The sequence below is a fragment of the Anomaloglossus baeobatrachus genome, chromosome 3 (genome assembly GCF_048569485.1).
Source record: "Anomaloglossus baeobatrachus isolate aAnoBae1 chromosome 3, aAnoBae1.hap1, whole genome shotgun sequence".
Lineage (NCBI taxonomy): Eukaryota > Metazoa > Chordata > Amphibia > Anura > Aromobatidae > Anomaloglossus > Anomaloglossus baeobatrachus.
Window position 1 is genome coordinate 410,131,677 of NC_134355.1, and position 22,510 is coordinate 410,154,186.

At 48.5% G+C, this 22,510-nt stretch overlaps 1 protein-coding gene across 2 annotated transcripts in view; it reads left to right on the forward strand.

Moving 5' to 3' along the window:
* GCLC (glutamate-cysteine ligase catalytic subunit) overlaps positions 1 to 22,510 on the forward strand; it is a 70,390-nt gene that overhangs the window by 33,010 nt on the left and 14,870 nt on the right. For both annotated transcript variants that reach the window (XM_075340303.1, XM_075340304.1), the window contains 6 exons: positions 119 to 193; positions 3,100 to 3,216; positions 3,306 to 3,444; positions 15,643 to 15,755; positions 15,948 to 16,040; positions 17,971 to 18,075. In XM_075340303.1, coding sequence (XP_075196418.1) covers positions 119 to 193; positions 3,100 to 3,216; positions 3,306 to 3,444; positions 15,643 to 15,755; positions 15,948 to 16,040; positions 17,971 to 18,075 — 642 coding nt within the window. The remainder of the gene's footprint in view (positions 1 to 118; positions 194 to 3,099; positions 3,217 to 3,305; positions 3,445 to 15,642; positions 15,756 to 15,947; positions 16,041 to 17,970; positions 18,076 to 22,510) is intronic.

The following is a 22,510-nucleotide window of genomic DNA, read 5'->3' on the forward strand; positions in this document are numbered from 1 at the left end:
TTTTTAAATTTTCTTGCTCAATAAATTCTAGGTTTTCTATTGTTCATGTCTTATCCATTGTTTAATGTTTTGTCTAGTTGACGTTTTTGTAGACCCTCTTCTCTTTTTCTTGCGGTAGGTAACTTTCCAGGCTTGTAGCATTTCAGAAGCAAGGTATCTTTATGACCAGCTAGCAACAATATGCCCAATTGTGGTAAGCCCGTAGTCCTGTTTTTTTAGTTTGATACTTCTTACAAAATGTATCCCCTTGTAGATACTGTATATTGACCCTGATTCATTAACAGACATTTTGTACACCAGTTGTAATGAGTCAAAAGGGGAACTGGAGTAACCTGTGTAAAACGCTGCCAATTTCCATGAAATGGTCAGGTGCAGAGCTGCTTAAAAATGGTGTTAAAACACCAAATGTTGCAAGAGTTACACTGCTAAAATGAGGATAGTTACTAATAAGTTAAAGGGAACCTGTCATGTCGTTTTGTGATATCAAACCTCCCTCAATGTGTTTTTAAAGAGAACCGGTCACCAGATTTGTCCCCTGTAAGCTGCAGCCACCATTAGTAAGCCCTTATATACTGTACTCTAGAGTGATGTATATACGTGCCCCAACCAGTCTAACAAAAACAGCTTTTATACTCGCAGGGCAATCCGGTCTGATGGGTGTCGCTAATCTTGGTCCGGCACAGCCCATCTTTTTGCGATTGCTGTCCTTACTTGCTCCGTGTGGATGACGTGTCCTACATCATCCACACAGTCTTCCATTGTGCTCCTGCACACTTCCCTCTGCCCTGCTTCTCAAACAAAGCATCATCTTTCGGGCAAAGGCTGCGGTCACTGACACAGCCCATGCCCCTCCCTGGAACAAAGCGTCGTCGGTGACACTAGTTCCAGGTCTGATCTCTGCTCTGTCCCTGCATGTTGTCATTGTGTGACGTGTACAATGACAGCATGCACTGTGTTGCTGGTTTACATCAGCTGTAATGAGCTGGCAATAGAGGAGATTAGACAGTCAGGAGCGAATTATCGAAGTTCCAGGCAGTATTCAGAGATCAGCGTCACCCCCTGCAAGTAAGTGACATCCCATGCAGGAGCGGGGCTGAGCTCTGAAGGATGCTCTGTTGCTGGCTCATTATAGCTGATCTGAGCCGTTAACACAGCATGACCAGCCAGACCAGCCCCTGAAACGAGCATCACTGACACTTCATTTCACGGAGGGGGCAGGGATCACAGCCTCTACCACCTAATGTTGCGTTTGAGAATCCAAGCATGCACTGGGATTCTCAAACAAAATATCAGATGGAAAGTAGGAAAAACAAAATCGATATCAGATGGTGTAGTTGGGGAAAGATAGGAAATTTTTAAAGCAACCATATTAGAAATTAGTTTACCCCATTAAATAGGGATAATGTTGAACATTTGTTTATCCTTCAGGTCACCCCTTTAATTTTGTCTTACTACATGTTTTACAGATCTTGCAGCAACCACCAAACTTAATGATCACTGTAAATTTTACCTCTGCTCCTGCTTCATATTACCCAGACAGTTGAAACCAGAAGTTTACATACATTATCTGTAAAGACACATCTGCATGTTTTTCTCACTCTCTGACATGAAATCAGAATAAACCTTTCCCATTTTAGGTCAACTAGAAACCAAAATTATTTATATTTACCAAATGCCAGAATAATGAGAGAATGTTTAAGGCATTTTTATTACTTTCTGCAAAGTCAAAAGTTTACATATTTCATTAGTATTTGGTAGCATTGCCCTTAAACTGTATGACTTGGGTCAAACATTTTGGTTTATCCTTCCACAAGCTTCTCATTTGGGCCCATTCCTCCTGACAGAACTGCTGTAACGGAGCCATGTTTGTAGGTTGCCTTGCTCTCACCTGCTTTTTCGCCTAAATTTTCAATGGGATTGAGATCAGTGTTTTGTGATGGCCACTCCAAAACATTGACTTTTGACCTTTAGCCACTTTGTAACCAGTTTGGCAGTATGCTTCAGGTCCTTGTCCAATCGGAACACCCTTGTCTGCACAAGCTTTTTAAGTTCCTGACTGGTGTCTTCAGACGTTGCTTCAGTATTGCTACATTATCTTCTTTCCTCATGATGCCATCTATTTTGTGAAGTGCACCAGTCCCTCCTACAGAAAAACAACCCCACAGCATGATGTTGCCAACCCCGTGTTTCACAGTTGGCATGGTGTTCATAAGCTTCAAAGCTTCTTCTTTTTTCCCTCCAAACGTAAAGATGGTCATTATGGCCAAACAGTTGAATTTTAGTTTTGGCAGACCACAAACAAAACATGTCTCTAAAAATTAAGGTCTTTGTTTCTGTATGCATTTTCAAACATTAATCTGACTTTTTTTTTATTTTTCTTTTGGAGTAATTGCTTCTTTCTGGCAGAGTGGCCTTTCAGCCCATGTTAATAAAGTACTCCTTACTCACTGTGGATAATGACACAATCTTACCAGCTTCCGCCAGCATCTTCACAAGGTCTTTTGCTCTTGTTGTTGGGTTAATATGCACATGTCTGACCAAAGCACATTCATCCCTGGTACACAGTACCAGTCTCCATCCTGAGCGATATGATGGTTGGACTTTCCCATGTTTGTACTTGCGTATAATTTTGTACAGATCAGTGAGGTATCTTAAGGTATCTGGAAAATTGCGCCCAAGGATGTAACAGACTTGTGCAAGTCTACAATTCTCTTCCTGAGATCTTGTAAGATCTAAAAAACTCAATGATGTGACGTCAATTGCGTCTGCTATGCCTCACGTTGATTGGTGGAAAACTGAGCCAGCGGCTCCCTCCTTCACTAGTGTGTTCACTCTGTCTGGATCCTGTGGATGCAAATAGTGGTAACATCTGGAAACTACCAGTTGGGGGCATGGTGCAGCCTGTGGGCTACTGTTTTCAGCCCTTTGCCTGCCTCAGTCCGAGGACCGGACGAGAACAGCAAGAGGTATATGGCCTGCGGGCTGCACTTTAACTACTCTTGCTTTAGGATGTCCTGCCTGCAGATGAGATAACAAAAATGTTTTTCGCATGACTGACTGCTTCCCTTCAAATCATGAGTTTGTAACATTTCTTCGTAGATGGCTTTAAGTGCGGCTGCACCATTTTACAGAGGCTACGTTTCTGATATAGACTGCCGGTGGGGTGTTATATCTGCCTCAGTAGATGATCGCACCAAAGAAGAGAGAGGCCTGGAGGTACAGTTACTATTTTGTAATTTCTCCTATTTCAGCTTTTGTTTTTATTATGGCAGATGTAGAATTTATATATCTTCTCTTCTCCATAGCCTCTGAAGAATGACAAATATCGAATCAGTAAATCTCGATATGATTCTATAGACAGTTACCTGTCTACATGTGGTGAAAAGTACAATGATATTGATTTAACTATTGATAAAGAAATCTATGGCCAGCTAACAAGAGAGGGTAAGATCTTCGTTTTAAAACCATACCAATAATTTTTATAATGTTGTACTTTAACCGCATCCCCCATCAACTCTTTGCATTCTTGCGTCCTAATTGGTCATGCCTTTTTATTAGAAAGTTTAAAGGCAGTGATAGTTTTCTCCCATAATCGTGATTCCAGGGCTACCGGTGGAAAGTCCCCTGCAATTAAAAATGTGTAAGAGAACTGAGCTCTCATTGTTTGCAGCACTTAACTAAAATCTTACATGCCTCAGTCACTGGCAAACACTGGATTTCAAGTATGACAGAAGGAGATCACTTTCACTTTATTGGCTTTTTGCCGCTCAATGGGGGGAGGGGGGGGGAAGATGGTTGCCATGGCACCCAGAAGCTTAAAAATGTATTTCTACAGCACCAAGCTATTGTGCAGCACATTACAATTAAGCTGAAACATATACAGGCAAAGACATTATTACAATGTAACACTTAAAGGGAACCTGTCATCAGAAATTTGGCTTTCAACCTAAATGTTTCCCCCTCTGCCTGCAGCTCCTGGGCTGCATTCTAGTAAGGATTCTATACTTTTTGTGCCCCCTTTTAAACCAAAATAAATACTTTATAAAACTGTACCTTTCGGTTTCAAAATCTTGTAAATTATCCATGGGGGTGGGCCGTGTGGCGTCCGTTGCTGTATCTTACGCCGTCCCCCATGCTCCAAATCATCCCTCAGGACGCCGCCCACTGCGCCCGAGGTCCCGTGCACGCCAGGACACCTAGTGACGTGGTCGCAGGCACGAGCGTATGGGCGGCGCTGTGATTGCATCGCAAGTGCCCGCCCATACTCTCGTGCCTGTCGTGCCGCCCGTTCCCCACTGCCTCCAGCATTCTGTGCCGGCCCAACGTCACCTCCTTCCCATCGTACCCTGCAGCAGGAAATAGATGGGAGGAGCGGAGGATCTGAGCGACGTACAGAGGGGAGAGCGCGGCCACGAGAGTATGGGCGGGCACTTGCGATGCAATCATAGCGCCGCCCATACGCTCGTGCCTGCGACCATGTCACTAGGTGTCCCGGCGTGCACGGGACCTCGGGCGCAGTGGGCGGCGTCCTGAGGGATGATTTGGAGCATGGGGGACGGCGTAAGATACAGCAACGGACTCCACACGGCCCGCCCCCATGGATAATTTACAAGATTTTCAAACCGAAAGGTACAGTTTTATAAAGTATTTATTTTGGTTTAAAAGGGGGCACAAAAAGTATAGAATCCTTACTAGAATGCAGCCCACGAGCTGCAGAGGGGGAAAAATTTAGGTTGAAAGCCAAATTTCTGATGACAGGTTCCCTTTAAAGGAAGAGTAAGGGTCCAGCTCGCAGGATTACAATCTATAAGGAGATAGGGGAGACACAACATATAGAATGTACTTACAGTATGTACGGGACAGCCATTATAATAGGGCATCTAATATTTAAAAGTGTGTGTGTGTGTGTGTGTGTGTGTGTGTCTGCTAAAGGAATCCACACCGTCGCATGTACAATCACGACATTTTGCACAGACACTCCATCTGACTCAGGGAACGTCATACTGTTTGGGCGGGAATATTTAACCCCGTCCTTTCCAGTTACTCTACAAAAATCCTGCCTCCATTAATCTGAATGAAGCTGGTAGCTCCAGGCTATAAATAGCAACTGTCAGTGGTTGCTATAGGAACAAAATAAACTTCTAGTATACGAAGCTTATGTGTGAGGTAATGTCAGTGGTGAGACGTATAGAGAAAGAGACAGCCGGGGCCCCACAGACAGCCACTGGGAGAGAGACCGTTACTATCCCGGGCAACGCCCGGGCACTACAGCTAGTTTCAAAGAAGCTGCATGATTTGCTTATCAGCCAGTATCTAAGTACAGTTACCAAGTGCTATTTATTGGATGCATGGAGCATGTGAACACGGATGAATAGGAAGAACCTGATTCTGAGTAAAATTGGGACAGGGGGAACAGGAGAGAGGTTAGTTTATTGAGGTGAAAGGCTGGTCTAACGATATAATAATTTTTTTTTTTTTTTTTTTATTTTTGCTCCCTTCGAGCCCGCTGGGAAAAAAAAAGTGAGGACTAGGTAATTTGATCATTTGGGGTAGTGCATTCAAGAAAACTGGTACACCAAAAGAAGTCTTTGGAGATGAAGGTGCAAGATTCAGATTATGAAGGATATTGGTCTTAGATCAGTTGCAAAATTGAGTTTACAGGTAGGTTGATGGAAAGATGAGAGAGGAGGTATAGGATAGTGCAGAACTTTGGAGCCATTTGTCGATGAGAGAGAAGTTTGTATTGTAGTCTGTAGTGAATAAGTAACCAGTGCAATGACTGGCACATGGTGAAAGTATCAGTGTAGCAGCTGGACAGAAATACGGCCATGGCTACTGTATTCAGGACAGATTGCAGAGGAGAAAGTTTGATTAGAGGGAGGGGGAAAGATCAGTTGCGTTGCAGTAGTCAAGACGAGAGCGACAGACTACGTTTCCACAATGGGTTTTGGCCTCTTGGTGCGTTTTTGATGTTGCAGAATTTCTGCACCTATTATGTTAATTGTTACTTTTTACTTTCGTTGTTTGTGTGAGTCTTGTTTTTATCTAGTTTTCTTTGTCGCTCCTAATTGGGAGACCCAGACAATTGGGTGTATAGCTACTGCCTCCGGAGGCCACACAAAGTACTACACTTAAAAGTGTAAGGCCCCTCCCCTTCTGGCTATACACCCCCCCGTGGGATCACGGGCTCCTCAGTTTTATGCTTTGTGCGAAGGAGGCCAGACATCCACGCATAGCTCCACTGTTTAGTCAGCAGCAGCTGCTGACTATGTCGGATGGAAGAAAAGAGGGCCCATACTAGGGCCCCCAGCATGCTCCCTTCTCACCCCACTTTCTGTCGGCGGTGTTTGTTAAGGTTGAGGTACCCATTGCTGGTACGGAGGCTGGAGCCCACATGCTGATTCCTTCCCCATCCCCATTAGGGCTCTGGGTGAAGTGGGACTTTACCGGTCTCCGGGCACTGAGGCCGTGCTCCATCCACAGCCCCTGGAGGATCTGCTGGATACGGAGCGGAGTTTTCTCAGGGACAGGACCCTGCTCCATCAAGGTACTCCGTGTCCCCGTGCTTATCGCACGCACACTGCAGCATTGCTGGGTGTGTTAGTGCGCCGGGGTAAACAGCGCTGCTGCGCTGGTGCCGTTACTCACTACAGCTCTGCTGAGTGAGGTGACTTTGTACGATCGGCCGATCCGGCCGCTGGGGTCAGTTTTTACTGGTCGCGGCTGGGATTTGTGGTGCGCCGGGGACTTCCGCGCTGGCCGTGCATATGTGACGGCCGCGCTAGATTACTACAGTCCCCGGCTTTTGCGGCCTAGTTCGTATCGTTCCCGCCCCCGGACCTGCCAGTCAGGAGGAGGGCGGGACGCTGTACAGTCCAGCAGCGTTAAGAGCTGGAGTCTGTTTTACATACTCCAGCCCTCACACTAGGCACAGGGGGACGCAGTTTCCCGCTCTTTTGTTTGGGACGCCCACGGTCCGCCCCTCTTCACAGGACGCCGGCAGCCATTCCTGCCTGCACGCTGAACTGCGGAGGGGAGGCTGGGAGACCCAGACAAGGGATTCTACGATCTCACACCCGCTTTTCAGCGGGCGGTAAGCAGCCCTCAAGGGCTCTCCCCCACTTGTGCCATAGTGTACTTTGTATTTTGTGCTGGCAATACTTTGCACTGTACAGTCGCTGGTGGTTTTCTGCTATATACCCTCCTTAGATTTCTCAAGGAGATAACAGCATGTCGTCCGCAAAAAGCAAAAGTGCCAAGGCACGGACTTTATATGCTGCTTGTACCGCATGTGGGGCTACTCTACCGGCAGGTTCCACTGACCCCCATTGTGTGCAGTGCTCGGCCCCTGTGGCAATTGCTCAGCCGGGGCCGCTGCTAGAAGTGACCCAGGGAGAACCACCTGTAAATGCTGTCCAGGTGACAGGGACGGAGTTTGCAGCTTTTGCTGACAGATTGTCTATGACTATGTCTAAAATTCTTGAAACATTGCAGTCTAGACCAGTAACTCAGACCATGGACACTGTTGATCCATTGCCCCCTGGTCCCCCTCAGCTGGACCACTTCCTAGCTCCGGGGGTGTCATATGCACCCCAGGGTGACTGCTCTGACTCGGACGACAGTCCCAGACAACCTAAGCGGGCTCGCTATGAGCGACCCTCAACTTCATCACACTGGTCAGGGTTCCAGCGGGACGACTGTGTGATGAGGCGGATGTAACTGATCAGGAGTCTGAGGCTGGGGCCGCTCTCAATCTAGATACCCCGGATGGTGACGCCATAGTGAATGATCTTATAGCGTCCATCAATAGGATGTTAGACATTTCTCCACCAGCTCCTCTTGCGGAGGAGGCAGCTTCACAGCAGGAGAAATTCCATTTCAGGTATCCCAAGCGTAAATTAAGCACGTTTCTGGACCACTCTGACTTTAGAGACGCAATCCAGAAACACCACGCTTATCCAGATAAGCGTTTTTCCAAACGGCTTAAAGATACACGCTATCCTTTTCCCCCTGACGTGGTCAAGGGCTGGACACAGTGTCCCAAGGTGGACCCTCCAATCTCCAGGCTTGCAGCCAGATCTCTAGTTGCAGTGGAAGATGGGGCGGCACTTAAAGATGCCACTGACAGACAGATGGAGCTCTGGTTAAAATCCATCTATGAAGCTATTGGAGCGTCGTTGGCGCCAGCATTCGCAGCCGTATGGGCACTCCAAGCTATTTCAGCTGGGCTTACACAGGTCGACACGGTCACACGTACATCTGCTCCGCAGGTGGCACCCTTGACCTCTCAAATGTCTGCATTCGCGTCTTACGCGATTAATGCTGTCCTAGACTCTACGAGCCGTACGGCGGTGGCGTCAGCCAACTCTGTGGTTTTACGCAGAGCCCTGTGGTTGAGAGAATGGAAGGCAGATTCTTCTTCCAAGAAGTGCTTAACCAGTTTGCCTTTTTCTCGTGACCGATTGTTTGGTTAGCGTTTGGATGAAATCATTAAACACTCCAAGGGTAAGGATTCATCCTTACCTCAGCCCAGACAAAACAAACCGCAACAGAGGAGGGGACAGTCTGGTTTTCGGTTCTTTCGAGGCTCAGGCAGGTCCCAATTCTACTCGTCCAAAAGGACTCAAAAGGATCAGAGGGGCTCAGATTCGTGGCGGACTCAATCACGCCCAAAAAAGCCAGCCGGAAGAACCGTTACCAAGACGGCTTCCTCATGACTCTCAGCCTCCTCTCTCCGCATCCTCGGTCGGTGGCAGGCTCTCCCGCTTTGGCGACATTTGGTTGTCACAGGTCAAAGACCGTTGGGTGAGAGACATTCTGTCTCACGGGTACAGGATAGAGTTCTGCTCTCGTCCTCCAACTCGCTTCTTCAGAACTTCCCCACCGCCCGACCGAGCCGATGCTCTGCTGCAAGCGGTGTCCGCTCTAAAGGCGGAAGGAGTGGTGACTTCTGTTCCTCTTCAGGAACAAGGTCACGGTTTTTACTCCAATTTGTTTGTGGTGCCAAAGAAAGACGGGTCGTTCCGTCCCGTCCTGGATCTAAAGCTGCTCAACAAACACGTAAAAACCAGGAGGTTCAGGATGGAATCTCTCCGCTCCGTTATCGCCTCAATGTCTCAAGGAGATTTCCTAGCATCAATAGACATCAAGGATGCTTATCTCCACGTGCCAATTGCTCCAGAGCATCAGCGTTTTCTACGCTTCGTTATAGGAAGCGAACACCTGCAGTTCGTAGCTCTACCTTTCGGGCTGGCGACAGCCCCTCGGGTCTTCACCAAGGTCATGGCAGCAGTAGTAGCAGTCCTGCACTCGCAAGGTCACTCCGTGATCCCGTATTTGGACGATCTACTTATCAAGGCACCCTCTCAAGAGGCATGCCAACACAGCCTGAACGTGGCACTGAAGACTCTCCAGAGTTTCGGGTGGATTATCAACTTTTCAAAGTCAAATCTAACCCCGACCCAATCACTAACATATCTTGGCATGGAGTTTCATACTCTCTCAGCGATAGTGAAACTTCCACTGGACAAACGGTGCTCGCTACAGATAGGGGTGCAATCTCTCCTTCAGGGCCAGTCGCACCCCTTGAGGCGCCTCATGCACTTCCTAGGGAAGATGGTAGCAGCAATGGAAGCAGTGCCTTTTGCGCAGTTTCATCTGCGTCCACTACAATGGGACATTCTCCGCCAATGGGACGGGAAGTCGACGTCCCTCGACAGGGAGGTCTCCCTCTCTCAGGCAGCCAAGGAATCTCTCCGGTGGTGGCTTCTTCCCACCTCATTGTCAAAAGGAAAGTCGTTCCTACCCCCATCCTGGGCGGTGGTCACGACAGATGCGAGTCTATCAGGGTGGGGAGCAGTGTTTCTCCACCACAGGGCTCAGGGTACGTGGACTCGGAAAGAGTCCACCCTTCAGATCAATGTTCTGGAGATCAGAGCAGTCTATCTTGCCCTACAAGCCTTCCAACAGTGGCTGGAAGGCAAGCAGATCCGAATTCAGTCGGACAACTCCACAGCGGTGGCATACATCAACCACCAAGGGGGAACACGCAGTCGGCGAGCCTTCCAGGAAGTCCGGCGGATTCTGACGTGGGTGGAAGACACGGCATCCACCATATCCGCCGTTCACATCCCAGGCGTAGAAAACTGGGAAGCAGACTTTCTCAGTCGCCAGGGCATGGACGCAGGGGAATGGTCCCTTCACCCGGACGTGTTTCAGGAGATCTGTCGCCGCTGGGGGATGCCGGACGTCGACCTGATGGCGTCACGGCACAACAACAAGGTCCCGGTTTTCATGGCACGGTCTCACGATCACCGAGCTCTGGCGGCAGACGCCTTAGTTCAAGATTGGTCGCAGTTCCGGCTACCGTATGTGTTCCCACCTCTGGCATTGTTGCCCAGAGTGCTCCGCAAAATCAGGTCCGACTGCCGCCGCGCCATTCTCGTCGCTCCAGACTGGCCAAGGAGGTCGTGGTACCCGGATCTGTGGCACCTCACGGTAGGCCATCCGTGGGCACTACCAGACCGTCCAGACTTGCTGTCTCAAGGGCCGTTTTTCCATCTGAATTCTGCGGCCCTGAACCTGACTGTGTGGCCATTGAATCCTGGATCCTAGCGGCCTCAGGTTTATCTCATGAAGTGGTTGCCACCATGAGACAGGCTAGGAAACCATCCTCCGCCAAGAACCACAGGACGTGGAGGATATTCCTATCTTGGTGCTCGGCTCAGGGAGTTTCTCCCTGGCCTTTTGCATTGCCTACTTTTCTTTCCTTCCTGCAGTCTGGGTTGGAAAAAGGTTTGTCGCTTGGCTCCCTTAAGGGTCAAGTCTCCGCGCTATCCGTATTTTTTCAGAAACGCCTGGCGCGACTTCCTCAGGTACGCACGTTCCTGCAAGGGGTTTGTCATATCGTCCCCCCTTACAAGCGGCCATTGGAGCCCTGGGACCTGAACAAGGTTCTAATTGCTCTCCAAAAGCCGCCTTTCGAGCCTATGAAGGAGGTTTCCCTTTCTCGTCTTTCACAGAAAGTGGCCTTTCTAGTGGCGGTCACGTCTCTTCGGAGAGTGTCCGAGCTGGCGGCGTTATCATACAGATCTCCATTCCTGGTGTTTCACCAGGACAAGGTAGTTCTGCGTCCAATTCCAGAATTTCTTCCCAAGGTGCTATCTTCCTTTCATCTCAATCAAGATATCACTTTACCGTCTTTGTGTCCGCATCCAGTTCACCAATTTGAAAAAGGTTTGCATTAATTGGATCTGGTGAGAGCACTCAGGATCTACATTTCCCGCACGGCGCCTCTGCGCCGCTCGGATGCACTCTTTGTCCTTGTCGCTGGTCAGCGTAAAGGGTCGCAAGCTTCCAAATCCACCCTTGCGCGTTGGATCAAGGAACCAATTCTTCACACCTACCGTTCTGCTGGGCTTCCGATTCCATCAGGACTGAAAGCCCATTCTACCAGAGCCGTGGGTGCGTCCTGGGCATTACGGCACCAGGCTACGGCTCAGCAGGTGTGCCAGGCGGCTACCTGGTCGAGTCTGCACACTTTTACCAAGCATTATCAGGTGCATACCTACGCTTCGGCGGATGCCGGCCTAGGTAGACAAGTCCTTCAGGCGGCGGTGGCTCACCTGTAGGAAAGGGCTGTTTGACGGCCCTATCACGAGGTATTCTTTTACCCACCCAGGGACTGCTTTTGGACGTCCCAATTGTCTGGGTCTCCCAATTAGGAGCGACAAAGAAGAAGGGAATTTTGTTTACTTACCGTAAATTCCTTTTCTTCTAGCTCCAATTGGGAGACCCAGCACCCGCCCTGTTTTTCTTAGGAAATTTGTTTTTTTCGGGTGCACATGTTGTTCATGTTGAACAGTTCAGTTCTCCGAGGTTGTTTCTCGGGTTGAATTTGTATTTAAAACAGTTATTGGCTTTCCTCCTTCTTGCTTTTGCACTAAAACTGAGGAGCCCGTGATCCCACGGGGGGGTGTATAGCCAGAAGGGGAGGGGCCTTACACTTTTAAGTGTAGTACTTTGTGTGGCCTCCGGAGGCAGTAGCTATACACCCAATTGTCTGGGTCTCCCAATTGGAGCTAGAAGAAAAGGAATTTACGGTAAGTAAACAAAATTCCCTTCTTTGACACTGTATTTTTGTTGTGTCATGCTTTCAATAACCTGCTTTGTTTTTAAAACTTAAAACTAATATGTGTTTATTCATGCGTTTCCACCTGTGTGGGTTTGGGGTTTTTTGTTTTTCCTGCAGATTTTCAGCATCTAATATAAGTCTAAGTGGAAAATCTGCACAGAAAACTCAACTTAAACGGAGCCTGTCAGGTGCAATATGCACCAAGTACCATGGGCAGTTCTGGGTGGATATTACTAATCCCTGCCTAATCGTCCCTGTATACACTAGCATAGATGGAGATCTTTAGAAATAGTATTTCTAAAGAACTTTTATCTTATGCTAATGAGCGTGGGGACTAGTCCCAAGGGCATTATATCCCCCAGACTAGTCTGTCCTCTTAGCATGTTGGCACACCCACAGGGGCGTGCTAACGAGCTATACCATGCATCATCACCAGCGGCGCCGCGCGTATCTGTGACCACGCTTCTGAATGCCCGACACTTCCAGTCATGCGCAGTAGACCTCTGAAGCTAGGACATGTACACCCGGCTTCATACTGCACATAACCGGAAGTGCCCAGTATTCAGAAGTGCAGTCACAGCGAACATAGGTACGCGCATCACCGCTTGTGATGCTGAGTTCCATAGCATGTTAGTACGCCCTTGTGGGCGTACTAACATGCTGAAAAAGCAGACCAGTCAGGGGATATTGTTGAAATGATGATGATGAGACTTAAGCGGTCTTTCGGGATCTGACTGCTGTTCCAAATTATGTCATGAGTGCACGCGAGAGACCGATAACAGACACTATATTTGGTATGAACCTTCTCCATGACGGACGCTGACCAACTGGTCTTTATTCTCCTCGGACGAAGCTTTTATAGTATGGGTGTATACAAAAGTATTGTCCAAGTATCGCAGGTCGGGGCTTCAAGACGTATAGATATTGGCATAATCTCTTCTGGATTGGTCAGTCCAAGCTTTAGGAATTCTCCTTTGTTCATCATCTTGGGTGTAGACAGGATGTGGCAGCCATATTCAAATTACATGTGCTGGCATATACTGTGTTAAGGAAAGTCACTAAATATGCAATATACATATATACGTGTTAAAAACAAAAGCATTCATAAATGTGTGTTGGTTTTAAATCTACTAAACTACCGTATTTTTCGGACCGTAAGACGCACTTTTTTCCCCCCCAAATGTTGGGGGTGTGTCTTATGGTCTGACTATAGGGCTGCGGCCGGGAACGAGGGTGCTGCGGTGGAGCGGGTCATCGGGGGCACGAGCAGGCAGCAGTAGCGCCTGCCGTGACCACGTGGGCCTGCTCATTACATATGCATGCCCATCCTCCCGCCCATCTCTCAGCGCTGAAGCCGGCACTGACAGGTGGGCGGGAGGATGAGCGGGGACGCGCGCATAGTAAAGAGGCGGTCCGCATGATCACCCCTGGCAATTACAGCCTGGAGTGATCATATGCAGCTGTATTCACTGCCCCCCCGCGCGTCATCAGCGCGGGGTGCAGTGACTCAGTACACTCACCCATCCCTTGTGTGGAGCCGTCCCCCCTGCTGCACGTGATGTCTTCCTGTCTGTGCCGGTCAGCTGATCTGTGCTGATCAGCTGATCGGCACAGACAGGAAGACATCGCGTGCTGCAGGGGAACGGCTCCACACACACACACACAGGTCATTGCCGCTGAGAGGAAGATGATCGGTGCTGGAGGGAGTGAGGAAAAGGTGAGTATAAACGTTTTTTTTTTTCTCTGTGCTATAGGATACAGGCCATATACCAGGATGGTATATGAGCACGATGGGGGCATATAGCAGGATGGGAGTATATGAGCAGGATGGATGGGGGGGTATATGAACAGGATGGCAGTATATGAACAGGATGGATGGGGGGTATATGAGCAGGATGGGGGTATATGAGCAGGATGGATGGGGGGTATATGAACAGGATGGGGGGGTGGATGGATGGGGGGGTATATGAACAGGATGGGGGGTATATGAACAGGATGGGGGTATATGAGCATGATGGGGGCATATAGCAGGATGGGAGTATATGATCAGGATGGATGGGGGGGTGTATGAGCAGGATGGGGGTGTATGAGCAGGATGGGGGTGTATGAGCAGGATGGGGGTGTATGAGCAGGATGGGGGTGTATGAGCAGGATGGGGGTGTATGAGCAGGATGGGGGTATATGAGCAGGATGGGGGTATATGAGCAGGATGGGGGTATATGAGCAGGATGGGGGTATATGAGCAGGATGGGGGTATATGAGCAGGATGGGGGTATATGAGCAGGATGGGGGTATATGAGCAGGATGGGGGTATATGAGCAGGATGGGGGTATATGAGCAGGATGGGGGTATATGAGCAGGATGGGGGTATATGAGCAGGATGGGGGTATATGAGCAGGATGGGAGTATATGAGCAGGATGATGGGGGAAATATCAATAGGCTGGATGGGGGGGGTATATCAATAGGATGGGGGTATATGAACAGGATGGGGGTTTATAGCAGGATCATATACAAGGCAGGAGGATAATTACCAGGATGTGGTACCTTTAGTAGAGAATTTGGGGACATTACCCCCATAACAGTGTCAGCAGCAGATCCTCGCCCCATAGCAGTGTGTCATGACCACATTTTGTTGCTTAAAGTTTTTTATTTTCCTATTTTCCTCCTCTAAAACCAGGGTGCGTCTTATAGTCCGAAAAATACGGTATATACCTGAGTCTATGAAATGGCTGAATTAAGCATTTTTGGTTACTCAATTCTTATCCTCAACAATATAACGCCCTTGGGACTAGTCCCCGAGCTCATTAGCATAAGATAAAATATTTTAGAAATACTTTTTCTAAAGATCCCTTTATTTATGCTACTAGTTGCAGGGATGAGCAATATGCACCCAGAACTGCTCGTGCTTCTGGGTGCATATTGCACCTGATGGCTTCACTTTAACCACAAGAGCAATTTACATGCTGCAGATTTGAAGAAAAAACTCCACCGCAGGTTCGTTAACCCAGCGTGTAAAAAGAAAGATACAGGAGGCATGAGACTTCTATAAATCCCATCAACTTTGCTGAAACTGAACAATGCCGTGTTTTTGATGCACCAAAAGCTCATTGTGGGAACGTAGCAGAAGTGCTTTGGCATTTTGAAAGATGAGAAAAGGTTGGATTCTGGAGACTTTTTTTTTTTTTTTTTTTTTTTTTAAAAGATGCAGATAACATGAGTCATTTTTTATAGGGAATAAAGGAAAGTTCATGCTTAACATTTTGTGCCAAACATAGAATCCTAAAAGATTGTGAAAGACGCAAGATTGAATAGGTAGCATGTAAGTATAAGACAGAGGCTTGATAATGCTGTGTACTGCATAAGCCGTACAAGGTAGTATCTATATAGTGAATTTCTTTACTAAAGAATAACCCACTTTTATTGTCTCCTCATAGAAACCGAAACCAGCATTACTATTAAAGTCACGGCCTTCTAATTTAGGCCTATATTCATTTGTTTTGTAAAACAGGAATTGACCATCTCCTGGCTCAGCACATCGCACATCTCTTTATCCGAGATCCTTTGACGTTGTTTGAAGAGAAAATACACCTCGACGACGCCAATGAATCTGACCATTTTGAGGTAATATAGCGTGATACAAAATGGCAAAAAGTCTACAACCTAATTACACATACATCTACCTGTAATCACAGAAGGCAAACCATTTAAACAAGATTATACTTTATACCGTTTCCCTTCATGTATCTTGGACTTCTGTTGATTGCTAATCTGAAAAATATCTAAATTTTAATTGTATTTTTCTTTGCCCCTCAGAATATTCAGTCGACAAATTGGCAGACTATGAGGTTTAAGCCCCCTCCACCTAACTCTGATATAGGTTGGAGAGTGGAGTTTCGTCCTATGGAGGTTAGTTTATGGGTTGTTTTTTTTTTTTTTTTGTTTTTTTTTGGGGGGGGTGTTTTGGCTAAAGGATGGCATTCATCAATGGGTGGTATGTTGCCCAAATTATAGCTTTAAATAAATGGAGCTGTAGTGTGTAATGTATGTAATTAATATTCCCTCTACAACCAGCAATTTGATATGTCTACTATCTGCATAGTGTGCAGTCCAATTTAATGGGAATGGTTAATGGTTATTTAAGTTACATAGATGATAGATGGCACAGTGTGCTACGATGTTAACCGCCTGAGGCTTTTCAAGGTGACGAATGCTACTTCTGTATATGTCAGATTTAAAGATTACCTGTATTGTAAAATTTAAAAAAAATTCTGGGTATCCGAAGGTTAGTAGGGTTCTAAGGCTGTCCAGTCGCTGCACTGAATACCCAGCTAGTGGGAGGAAATTACCGTATTTTTCGCTTTATAAGACGCACATGATTATAAGACGCACCCACAAATTTGGTGAAGGAAAAAAATTTTTTTTTTATATATATTTTTTTTTTTATTTTTTTTTTTTTTAATTTTAAATGGGGTCCGTCTTATGCCAGTGTCCGTCTAATAAATCCTATAGGGTATATGTCCCTTATAGCCCCATCCTAAAATTAGCCCCCTTAATCTGGATATTGCCCCCTTATATTAAATATAGCCACCTTGTGCTGGCACACGTCCCCCAGTGATGCCACATGTCCCCTATTTATGGCACAAGTCTCCGATTGCTGGCACACATCCCCCTGTGTTTGATATGGCCCCCATGCTGCTGCCCATAGTAAAATAAACACTTTACTTTACCTTCCGTGCTGCGGAGCTCCTGCACGTTCTGGTTCTCGGTGCCGGTCATGTGATCGGCACAGCAGAGTGACATAATCTCTGCATGCCTGATCACAGCTGCAGCAGTAAGATCGGGGAGACACGCTGGAGGAGGTAAGTAAAGCTTTTTTTTTTTATTTTAGGATGGGGAGCAGCATGGGGGCCATATCTAACACGGGGGGGCATGTGCAATCAAAGGGGGGCGCAGGCACATATATGTGCCGCTCCCCCAGCCCATCGCCGCGGTGCGGTTTCAGCACCACTGTGATGGACAGCGGCAGTGCATATTATATGAGCGGGAGCAGGAGATCTCCCGCTGCCTCTACCAGCACCGCTCCAGAATTGCCCCCACCTCCCCTGGACCCTGCAGTATATAATCCGTATATTCGGATTATAGGACGCACACCCTACTTTCCCCCAAAATTTGGGGGAACAAAAGTGCGTCTTATAATGCGAAAAATACAGTAACTTAATTCCTCAGGCTTTCAATTGTAAAGGTGTAGACGTTCACATAGTGAGTAGAGACTGTAACTACACCCCGGCTCTGACTGACCGCTCATTGTGCACTGATGCAATGCACAATCAGTTGTCAGTCAGTGCCGGGGTGTCATTACAGCCAATGCTCACAATCTACTGGACAGTGACTGAGGCTTCTCCTGCCACACTTCTGATTAAAAGACCAAGGCAGCGGGGAGAAATAAAGTTAATTTCTTCCTGGTAGTTGGGCTTTCAGTCTGTTGACCGCCCAGTTGTAGAATGCTATTAATACCATATCTGTACATTTCTATCGTGTTTTTTTTTTTTTTTTTTAAGTTTTTTTTTTTATTTTTACATGCCAAGTTCTATTTTTAAAGGAAGGACACCGCTGTATGTACTGCTGGCAGAGTTAGAAACTTCTCATTACCTTCAACTTATGTATACCTACTGTTGCTCAAGAATACGTGTCCTACTATACACTGTCCATATAAACTTCCCTCAAACTTTTATGTGATGTAAATCACCATGTCTATCTTTCCCACAGTGAGATTTTGTTGTAGGCTAACGTGAGCAGCCACTTCTATAGATTCCTGTTTTTTTGTTTCTTTTCTTAGGTCCAATTAACAGATTTTGAGAACTCTGCATATGTCGTGTTTGTTGTTTTACTGACTAGAGTAATTCTTTCATACAAGCTGGACTTTCTGATTCCTTTGTCAAAGGTAAGCGATTACATTCTGTAAGAGGTTATTGCTTTAGCTAAAATCTAACTTTTTATATAATATACAAGGCTAAAATCTGTCAAAATAGTGTGATTTTTTTTGGGGATGAAAAAAAAACACTTTCTTTTTCGCTCCTAATTGGGAGACCCAGACAGTGGGTGTATAGCTACTGCCTCTGGAGGCCGCACAAAGAACTACACTTAAAAGTGTAAGGCCCCTCCCCTTCTGGCTATACACCCTCCCGTAGGAGTACGGATTCCTCAGTTTTAGCTTTGTGCGCAGGAGGTCAGACACGCACGCATAGCTCCATTGTTTTTAGTCAGCAGCAGCTGCTGACTATGTCGGATGGAAGAAAAGAGGGCCCATACAGGGCTCCCAGCATGCTCCCTTCTCACCCCACTGTATGTCGGAGGTGTTTGTAAGGTTGAGGTACCCATTGTGGGTACGGCGGCAGGAGCCCACATGCTGATTCCTTCCCCATCCCTTTTTACAGGGCTCTGGGTGAAGTGGGATTTACTGGTCTCCAGGCACTGAGACCGTGCTCCATCTACAGCCCCTGGAGAAGATGCTGGATGGAGCGGAGTACATCAGGGACATGGCCCTGCTTCCTCAAGGTACTCTGTGTCCCCGTGCATTTGGCGCTCACACCGCAGCATGCTGGGTGTTGTAGTGCGCCGGGGGACATCAGCGCTACGGCGCTTGTGCCATGGCCTCATTCAGCTTCGCTGAAGCAGGCACACTTCTGGGAATCGGTCGCGCCGGCCGCTGGGACTGCGGCGCGGCTGGCACTTGTGGTGCGCCTGGGACTTCAGCGCGGCCCGCGCTTTTACGGCGGCCACGCTGATAACTCGAGTCCCCGGCTTTTGCGGCCTGCTTCCGTTCGTTCCCGCCCCCAGACCTGCCAGTCAGGAGAGGGGCGGGACGCTGGCCAGTGCATCAGCGCCGAGGGCTGGAGTCGTTTTTACATACTCCAGCCCTCACAATCGGCACAGAGGGGACACTGTTTCCCGCACTTTTGTTTGGGAACTCCCACGGACCGCCCCTCTCCACAGACGCCGGCAGCCATTCCTGCTGACACGCTGAGCTGCAGAGGGGAGCCGGGGAGACCCAGACAAGGAATTCTGCGCCTTCTTACCCGCTATTCAGCGGGCGGTAAGCAGCCCTCAGGGCTCACCCCCTCTTGTGACAGTAGTATTCTTAGTATTTTGTTTCTACAAATACTTGGTATTACATAGCGCTGGTCGCCCTTTGGCTATAGACTCTCTCACATTCCAGAGAGCCAGCAGCATGTCGTCCGTAAAACGCAAGGGTGCCAAGGCACAGACATTATATGCTTCCTGCACCGCATGTGGGACTTTTCTACCGGCAGGCTCCACGGACCCCCATTGTGTGCAGTGCTCGGCCCCTGCGGCGCTTGCACAGTCGGGACCTCTGCTGGACGTGACCCAGGGTGTACCACCTGTGAATGCTGTCCAAGTGACAGGAACTGAGTTTGCAGCTTTTGCTGACAGAATGTCTCTCACTATGTCACAAATTCTTGACACATTGCGAGCTAGGCCTGTACTTCAGGCCACGGACACTGTGCAATCATTGCCCCCTGGTCCCCCTCAGCTGAACCAAGCTCCGGGACGGGCATATACACCTCAGGGTGAAGACTCTGACTCGGACGATGGCCCCGGGCAGCCTAAGCGGGCTCGCTATGACGGGCCTTCACATTCATCTCAATGGTCAGGATCCCAGCGAGATGAATCTATGGGTGATGAGGCGGACATAACTGATCAGGATTCTGATCCTGGGACCGCTCTCAATCTAGATACACCAGATGGTGACGCCATAGTTAATGATCTTATATTTAACATCAATAAGATGTTAAATATTTCCCCACCAGCTCCTCTTGTAGAGGAGTCAGCTTCGCAGCACGAGAGAATCCATTTCAGATACCCTAAGCGTACATTAAGCACTTTTCTGGACCACGCTGACTTTAGAGACGCAATCCAGAAACCCCACGCTTATCCTGAAAGGCGTTTTTCTAAACTGCTTAAAGATACACGCTATCCTTTTCCCCCTGAGGTGGTCAAGGGTTGGACCCAGTGTCCAAAAGTGGATCCTCCAATTTCCAGGCTTGCAGCTAGATCCTTGGTTGCAGTTGAAGATGGAGCGGCACTTAAAGATGCCACTGACAGGCAGATGGAGCTCTGGCTGAAATCCATCTATGAAGCGATTGGAGCGTCATTAGCGCCTTCTTTTGCGGCCGTATGGGCACTCCAAGCTATCTCAGCCGGGCTTGCGCGAGTCGACTCAGTCACACGTGCATTTGCCCCGCAGGTAGCACCATTGACCTCGCAAATGGCGGCATTCGCGTCGTACGCGATTAATGCTGTTCTTGACGCTACAAGCCGCACGGCAGTGGCGTCAGCCAACTCCGTTGTTTTGCGTAGGGCCCTGTGGTTGAGACATTGGAAAGCAGATTCTCATTCCAAGAAGTGCTTAACCAATTTGCCTTTTTCTCGTGACCGATTGTTTGGAGAGCGTTTGGATGAAATCATCAAACACTCCAAGGGTAAGGACTCATCCTTACCGCAACACAGACAAAACAAACCCCAACAGAGGAAGGGGCAGTCTGGTTATCGGTCCTTTCGAGGACCGGGCAGGTCCCAATTCGCCTCGTCAAAAAAGACTCAAAAAGACCAGAGACTCTCAGATTCTTGGAGGTCTCAGTCACGCCCAAAAAGGACAGCCGGAGGAACCGTTGCCAAGACGGCGTCCTCCTGACTTGCGGTCTCCGATTCCCACACCCGCGGTCGGTGGGAGGCTTTCCCACTTTGGCGACATTTGGCTGTCACGCGTCAAAGACCGTTGGGTGAGGGATATTCTGTCTCACGGTTACAGGATAGAGTTCAGTTCTCGTCCGCCAACTCGTTTCTTCAGAACTTCTCCACCACCAGACCGAGCCGATGCTCTGTTGCAGGCGGTGGCCGCTCTAAAGGCGGAAGGAGTGGTGACCTCCGTCCCTCTTCAGGAACAAGGTCACGGTTTTTACTCCAATCTGTTTGTGGTCCCAAAAAAGGACGGATCGTATCGACCCGTCCTGGATCTAAAGTTGCTCAACAGACACGTAAAAGTCAGGAGGTTCCGGATGGAATCCCTACGCTCCGTCATAGCCTCAATGTCTCAAGGAGATTTTCTAGCATCAATAGATATCAAAGATGCGTATCTCCACGTGCCGATTGCACCAGAGCATCAGCGTTTCCTACGCTTCGTCATACACGACGAACACCTGCAGTTCGTAGCGTTACCTTTCGGTCTGGCAACAGCCCCCCGGGTCTTCACCAAAGTCATGGCAGCAGTAGTAGCTGTTCTGCACTCGCAGGGTCACTCGGTCATCCCGTATCTAGACGACCTGCTTATAAAGGCACCCTCTCAAGAGGCATGCCAACACAGTCTGAAGGTGGCACTAGACACTCTCCAGAGTTTCGGGTGGATTATCAACTTTCCAAAGTCTCATCTAACCCCGACCCAATCTCTGACTTATCTTGGCATGGAGTTTCATACTCTCTCAGCGATAGTGAGGCTTCCACTGGACAAGCAGTGCTCGCTACGGACTGGAGTGCAATCTCTCCTTCAGAGCCAGTCGCACTCACTGAGGCGCCTCATGCATTTCCTAGGAAAGATGGTAGCAGCAATGGAGGCAGTCCCGTTCGCGCAGTTTCATCTGCGCCCTCTACAATGGGACATTCTACGCCAATGGGATGGGAAATCGACGTCCCTCGACAGGACTGTCTCCCTCTCTCAGACTGCCAAGGACTCTCTGCGTTGGTGGCTTCTCCCCACCTCATTGTCACAGGGAAAGTCGTTCCTTCCCCCGTCCTGGGCAGTGGTCACGACGGATGCGAGCCTATCAGGGTGGGGAGCGGTGTTTCTCCACCACAGGGCTCAGGGGACGTGGACTCAGGAAGAGTCCACCCTGCAGATCAATGTTCTGGAAATCAGAGCAATCTATCTTGCCCTGCGAGCCTTCCAACAATGGCTGGAAGGCAAGCAGATTCGGATTCAGTCGGACAATTCCACGGCGGTGGCGTACATCAACCACCAAGGGGGAACACGCAGTCGCCAAGCTTTTCAAGAAGTCCAGCGGATTTTGACGTGGGTGGAAAGCAGAGCGTCCACCATATCCGCAGTTCACATCCCAGGCGTGGAAAACTGGGAAGCAGACTTTCTCAGTCGCCAGGGCATGGACGCAGGAGAATGGTCCCTTCACCCGGACGTGTTTCAGCAGATCTGTTGCCGCTGGGGGACGCCGGACGTCGATCTGATGGCGTCACGGCACAACAACAAGGTCCCAGTTTTCATGGCACGGTCTCACGATCACCGAGCGCTGGCGGCAGACGCCTTAGTTCAGGATTGGTCGCAATTCCGACTCCCCTATGTGTTCCCA